Source organism: Verticillium alfalfae, genomic scaffold (assembly GCF_000150825.1).
Source record: "Verticillium alfalfae VaMs.102 supercont1.15 genomic scaffold, whole genome shotgun sequence".
Lineage (NCBI taxonomy): Eukaryota > Fungi > Ascomycota > Sordariomycetes > Glomerellales > Plectosphaerellaceae > Verticillium > Verticillium alfalfae.
In genome coordinates, this window is record NW_003315024.1 from 853,704 (window position 1) to 860,794 (window position 7,091).

Consider the following 7,091-nt stretch of genomic DNA (forward strand, 5'->3'; position numbering starts at 1 on the left):
CCGGAGCCGCAACTTCCTCAGCTCTCCCGAGTGGAAGACCATCCCGTGGACGAATGCGGCCAAGGTGCCCAAAGACCTGCTTCTGGACATCTTCGTGGATATCCCCGGTCTTCTAGAGGACCTTGATGCCCTGGCGCTGTGTGACGATGCGGCGTTGAGACCGTTGCTCTACGCACGGCTGGTTGCCGATTGCTGGCGTACAGACGAGAGATTGGTCTCATGGTTCGAGGAGCAAAGTCCCCGAGCCCATCTCGAAGCCCTCAAGGAACGTGAATACAAGGAGCCCACCCCAGAAGACACTGCGGTTGCCATGTCTATGAGCCTGTATTGGACCGCTTGCTTGCTCACGTATTCCACGCTCATTCTCGTTCTGACATTCAATCCGACATCTCCGCTAGACATTACTACCTTACCAGAGCGCATGAACCTCAACTCTTACTGCGCTGCCATTGCCGACATCCTCGAGATCTTCTTCCAGCCCAGTTCTGGCATTTTCAGCGTGCAACTCGTCCCCCTGCCACTTGGTATCGCGCTCTCTTACCTTGCGTCGACCCTGAAGCCGGGCACGCCGCCCCCCACGGAGCTCAAGAAATTGCTCGGTTATTTTACGCGGGGCGCAGGTGGGCCCTCTGTCGGAAGCTTCTTGAGAAGTATGATGCTCAATGGCATGGGGAAACTAAGCAACGCATCCAAGTCGGCGAACGCCGACAGATTCGAACGCGCAATCAGTGGTAGGCCTACCCCTGACGATATCAAGTGCGTGCAGGGTGTATCAGAGGGTTGGGCAAGGTCTGCGCCCCTCCAGAATCCCCCCATCATGTCCGAACGGGCGACTAGTATTAGCAGGACTTGAATCTCGAATTGGTCCTCAGCTAGATTACTCACCAACCTGTAAGGAGGCTCACGACACACGCGTCCTTTCTAGAAATAAACCTTCCACAATGCACAGCCGACAACTTGTAAAAGATGGCGAAGCAATGCTGCGGAATAAGTGTGGTAAAGCCGCGAACTTCATAAGGACTTGGTCAGGTTATATGCCTTGCCTCTGAAGGTCCTTCGGTTCCAACGATGTTGCATTTCATGAACAGCCCGCGCATTCATGTTCCTCTTTCATATCCATGCAAATGTGATCTCGGACGCAGCAGAGGGTGAAAAACGATTCTTACCCCCTGGGGACCCAAAGTAATAAGTCATGACATAGAGATGAAATATTGGTTTCACCGCGGCCAGCTAAGAGTTCCATTCCGACTCCTCAGGTTTCACGTTCTGGACCACGAGAGAATCAATCTCGTTTCTATGATAGCTGTAGGATGATTCTGAGCACTTCTCCAGCAAGGTCGTGCTTTACTGTGTTGTATATAATAGTAGTATGAACTCGTATACCCCAGTCCACGTATCCTGCCGGCAGCCATGACTCGCCCGTAGACAGAGAAGCTCGAATTTAAGGCCGATATATCATGTAACTTGAGTGAAGCGCACAAGCAGCATATCATCGGCGTGACGAATCATCTCATTTTGGGCGTGGTCATACGGTATTGGCATCACTGTCCGATTGTAGAGTAACTGTCGAATGGAAAGACATGAAGATTGACTACCGTAGGCATGCTTCCCGGATAGGCAACAAGATCATGTTCTCATCAAATGTGACAGGTCATGTTCCGGGCATCAATCCCAGACCTGCAAGTACTCGCCCGCATTTGAGATGAACTCTAAGTCCTAAGCACGACACCAGACCATGCAGGAACCAGCATACTACAGATCGATCATCCCCGTCGGGCACAAGTCCCGGCCTCCTGCCTCTTTCGTCTCCAGTCGTGCTGTACTTTCTCAATCTACGCAAGTATTTTGCTCCCGATGTTCACATCTATCCTGTGGAGGCTTTGTAATACGACATGCGATGCGGCTAACGAGCCCCACAACCGTCCTTACTGTGTCCATCATGGTGGGGTGAAAGCTGCGAAAAACTTCCCAGGGGCTAAGTGAACGCAAAAGTCGAATGATGTAGGCCCAGTGGCATATCTAGTCTGGTCACATCGCCAGCCACCTCGGTACAGGCGCCATATGCATTCTGAAACCCAGGAACATCTCACTTTGCGACTGGACAACTCGACCGACCCCCAGAACTCCAGCTAGGTGGCTCAGTTTTCCTGCATCCGTCAGCCAACTTCTTGGTGCCTTTGAAAGCTGCTACAGATTATGGCGATGCTGTTTGTGAAGCTTGTTGGCGATGATGGCGCGGAAGAAGGGCATCGCAATTGATACTTCAGTCTGACCTACTGCATCAACGTCGAACGCCACCAAGACCTCGGCTAGCGTGAACAAAGTGCCGAGAAGCTTGCGTAGGCCATCTTGAAACATCGAGTGTTGTGGAACCATTTCAGCGATTCGATCCTTGCAATCAAGCTCCTGTGCCGCGGACCTGCGCCAAGAGTCACTTTCATTTATTAAGGTTCGAGGCGATGTCGAGAGGGTGGGGATACTTGTCAGTGTCGTCATGCTGTACCTAGATCGCCTGAGCTGACAGATCTTATCAGGGAAGTAATGCTGTGTCGAAAAGCCCGAAGAATGAGAGGCATACATCGACAAACTGCCGAGATTCTCTCAAGTCCAGCATTTCGCCGGAAATGATGCGACCTTTTGCATCTTCTGAATTACGACGACAGAGGGGCTTGGCCAAGCCTCACCTTGTTCTGGATCGTCTTCAATGCGTGGACAATAGCTCATAAAGGAGCCGTCTTGCATCTGTCTACGGTTGAACATTTCAAGTACTCTCATAGCAGTAGCCTGAGTCCACACTACAAACCGCACTTCACCTTAAGCTAGCGCAAAACCACAAACATGCGTGTCTCTGCTCTGATCGCCTTCTCTGCAAGCTGCCTTGGCATCACGGCCAGCGCTAGCCCTTCTTTCAAACTATTTTCACCCAAGCCTAACTGCCCCCCTCAAAGCGCGAATCCGTGGCAGCAGCGCGCCATCTTAGCAGACTTTGTGGAAGCCTTCTTCGTAGAGCAAAACGCTACAAAGGCCATACTCAATCACATCGCGGAAGACTACATCCAGCACAATCCTGGAGCACTGTCGGGCCGCCAAAACGCACTAGACGCTCTTGTGCCGTTCCTGTCTTTGCCCGGCGTCAACCTGACCGTCCTGCGACAGGGCTTCGAAAACAACTTGGCATTCATCCATTCTCGCTTGGACATCGATGGCGTTGCGCAGCCAACTGCGATTGTCGACATTTTTAGGTTCAATGGAACCTGCATCGTCGAGCATTGGGACGTCGTCCAGGCCAGAGACCCCAACTCTATCAACCCGTTGGCTCTGTTCTAGTTTAACGCATCCTTACTGGATTACTGATGAATTTTTCACAAATTTGTCTGCGTGGGAAACTTGTGGGAGTCCAATCATCTAGTGTGGGGATAAAGCTGTACACATTCAGTATGTCCAATTCAATGCACAAACTTCAACTTCGAATAAGGCTTTCAATGGCATAATATATGACTGAATGTAAACCATGGCTATCAAAGCTCGTAAAGTGATGAACAGAGGCTAATCGGACTTCTTTGACCTATTTCTTTGCCAAAACCATGGATGCGTTTGACTCGCTAGTAAATACATCCCAACCACAAAAACAAGATACAGATAGCTACGTAGACGACTGAGAATGTCGGCATACGCCATAATGGGTATCCATCACCATCTCGTAGTCGAATGTTGACATTGGAGCTAGGAACAGCAGAATTTTAACCTTACACATCGTTGTATACGGTAAGGACTGGCTTTGCTCGGCAGCCGGCTTTTCTCCCCCGTGTTGTAAGGATTCAGCTCCCATAAAAGTTGGTTTTATATTGGCTAAATTATCCGGAGCAGCTGGGATTTGTGGCAGTGCTGCGACCATTTGGAAGTGGCCGAATGTCTGCGAACATGCTCGAGGCCCGTGGGAAATGGCCCATGAGACCGGCGGGCTGCGTAGCCACGGGATGTCTCTGGCAGCCACGCTCGAAGACACCTGCTCAGCAAGCTCGGTGTATGCTTCGCACGCGCGCGGATGATGCATGAATGACCACTATGCTTTCTTACGAAGAACGATGCCGAGTGATGCTGAAGCTTGTTGCGTCACGGTTGTCGGTCCAAACAGCGCTATCGTTATGTCTAATTAATTACATAGACTCAACGCCAATCGCGGGAACCTCAGCTGGACAGCAATTTCCAGATTTGGTTGGAATGCTCTGGGCACGGTGGTAGAGACAAGGGTCTCAACAGGGCCCGGGTTTACCACATCGGGCTCCTATGATCGAATGGAGCTTGAAACGCAACACCATGTGTGAGCATGCATTCGACCGAACGCATGAAATAAATCCATCAAAATGATCGTGGTACTTTTTGTATCTTTTTTCTTGAAAGAGAATAATCCCAATCCCATCTGTTTGCGGATATCAACGCAGGGAGCGAACAGCTAGGACGTATCGAGCCTGATATCGGACTGAGTGGATGGGCAGGGGTGGGTCACAAGCCCGTTGTTGTTGACCACGGCCGCGGAAGAATGCATGGTCTCAGACTTTCAGGGGGCGAGCGATGAAGATCTGCGCCGAGTTATTGTTCCGCTGCTGGAAAACACAAGAAGAGTCAAATTCCGCTTGTGAAACAATTGTCCTGATGAAGAAGGGCCTCGACCCGGAGAAGCCGAGCCTGCATGCAACGCAATAATCCACCAAGTGCAGCCACTATATTGCCTAGTGCAGCATCTGACTTGATTGAAAAATATCCCATGTACGCCGAGGTCTGACTATGACTCGACAAGGTTGAATCTTTGTAGGGCTGCGATCTTCCCGAGAACCGGGTGCTCGTTCGCTATGTCTCATTGTATCACCGCCTGTGAGACAACGAGGGATCGAAGATCGACCTTAGGCGCCAGTTCGACTCGAGATGTGACCCTTATCACGGAGGTATATAATTTACCTATTACTCAAGTCAAAAAATGTAGCACACGTGGAGCTGTGCGAGCGGAAGAAGCCAGCAAGCTTGCGATGTGCACCACAAGCATTGTCTCTCAACTGTTTCCATAACATGCTTCGAATCATTAGCATTGTTCGGTAGACTGGCCGCTATGAGGCATAGACCTGCCGCTTTCTGCGGCAGCATTCCTTGGAGTAATCTTTCTCTTCACCTGCTTCGGCCCTACTGACCAATTAGCCCATGCCTGCTCGGGTAGTTATTGACTTGACGCGTGAAAAAGCTGACTTCATGCATGAGAGCAGATACACTGGTGCTGCACAGTGCCCTGCATAAAAGCAGTTGTTGACGGGGTTTCCACGAAGCTCGGCTGCTTGACCCATTCACCTCACTATTCCTCTAGTCTTCCGGCTACTGACTCATCGCGTACTATCCTGAAAGGAAGCCCGCGAAAGGAAGCCCAAGTATTCGCTATGTTCACCCATACGACGGACATGCCCTCTGGAACTTCTTCTTTTGCTTGGCTGCTACTTGACTAAGGCTGCGATTATTGCCACTGGAATCTTGCATCACGCGATTTGCTTACGCGCCGGGCTGTGTACTGATAACGAACAACTTTCATTATGCCCAATTCGTGACGAGACCTTGAATAGCTACGACAGGAATAGCGTTATGACCTGTCCTCCCCAGGATGTACATGAACAGTAAAGGAATGTGAAAGACTGCACCACTCGATTCATTAGCGGCCCCGGATTTATAGATCTTTGATCTTTCCTCTTTCATCTGGATTGGTCGGATCTAAACTCACGTAGCGGACGCGGCAACTTAATCTGGGCAAGGGTGGAAGTCCGCGAGTGCACTCGTCTGGAGGGGTCTGAAACCTTACATGTCCTGCATGGGCAGCAGGCTGAATCATATCAGCATGCCCCATGGCGTGGCGATACGGAGTTGACATATGGTATAACAGATGTTCAGAAGAGAGCCAGAGAGTCTGAGACTATTATAAGACTCTCGAAACAGCCCGCAGACTTTTGCGTCTGGCACTGTCGCTGTCGGCCACTTTCACGTCTGATCTCCAGCACCAGCATGAAGTTTCTCTCTCCAGCTGTGGTAGGCTCACTCACCGCCTGGCCAGTACTGGTGGCCTCTTTTGAGGAAGGCTGTGGCCTTGAAACTCATTTGACAGTTACGGAGACGCAAAACGTCGAAATTATCTCCTGCACTGATGATGCGACATTCACGCGCACCACATCTGTCGTCCGGTAAGTGAGGCCTAGAAGTTACTTGAGCTGCATTGTAATATACTCATGTATATTGTCCAGCACATTAGTTTTCCATGCTCGGCCACCATACATTCTGGTCCACGAAGGGTACGAAGGACCAGTTCCGACAACAGTCACGTTTGCCCCAACAGGAACAGATCCTGGCACCATAGTCATTTACACACCGACCGACGCCCCTGATGATGAACAAAATAAGAAGGATGGCTCACAGTCTGTACACACAACATCGCAGCACCCTGGCGGAGGCTGGCCTACAAATTGGCCTTACCCACCGCCATGGGTGCCGTGGCAGTCTGATTCTCACGACAAGTTCGTGCCGTACCCAACCAATATCGGCCGGGTAACAACCTTGAAAAGTGAGGCCACACCAGGAACTTCGACAACAGCTGCCTTTACTTCACCTGCCTCCGGATCTGAGGCTCCTTCTAACTCTTGGCTACCAATCGAATCGACCTTCAGTAACTCGCAGGATGCCATGGAAAGCAAGAGCGCGGATATATCTGCTTCGCGAACAAACTCGATGCCCTCGTCATCCATTATTGGCTCCTTCTTCACATCAGCCACAGGATCCTCTTCTGAGCCACTCCCTAGCTCTGGTTTCCCTTTTCCCAGTTCACTGCTGCCCGAATCCAGTTTCATCCTGCCAAATAGCAACTCCGCCGAGCCCAGTTCAGTTACCCCGTCTGAAAATTCCTTTCCGCCTTTCTTTAGCTCTGATTCCCCGATCCCCAGTTCATTACCACCCCAGCCTAGTTCCCTTCTTCCCAACAGTGCTTCGGCTGATCCCAGTCATGATCCCCTGCCTAGTCACTTGATTCGCTCTCCAGCTCGATAGAGCCCAGCTCGATAGAGCCCAGC

General features: G+C 50.9%; 3 protein-coding genes across 3 annotated transcripts in view; all 3 read left to right on the top strand.

The window, feature by feature from the left end:
• VDBG_09596 (conserved hypothetical protein) overlaps positions 1-853 on the top strand; it is a gene marked incomplete at both ends in the record, with an annotated part of 1,965 nt that extends 1,112 nt beyond the window's left edge. The window contains one exon of the mRNA XM_003000355.1: positions 38-853. Coding sequence (XP_003000401.1) covers positions 38-853 — 816 coding nt within the window. The remainder of the gene's footprint in view (positions 1-37) is intronic.
• Positions 854-2,838: 1,985 nt separating this feature from the next.
• VDBG_09597 (conserved hypothetical protein) lies at positions 2,839-3,471 on the top strand (the record flags this gene model as incomplete). Its single annotated transcript, XM_003000356.1, has 1 exon — positions 2,839-3,471. One exon carries the CDS (start codon positions 2,839-2,841, stop codon positions 3,325-3,327), a length of 489 nt encoding a protein of 162 aa, XP_003000402.1.
• Positions 3,472-6,036: 2,565 nt separating this feature from the next.
• Positions 6,037-7,068, top strand: VDBG_09598 (predicted protein; the record flags this gene model as incomplete). Its single annotated transcript, XM_003000357.1, has 2 exons — positions 6,037-6,212; positions 6,273-7,068. The coding sequence occupies 2 exons, from the start codon at positions 6,037-6,039 to the stop codon at positions 7,066-7,068; spliced, it is 972 nt and encodes a 323-aa protein (XP_003000403.1).
• Between the last annotated feature and the right edge of the window lie 23 nt (positions 7,069-7,091).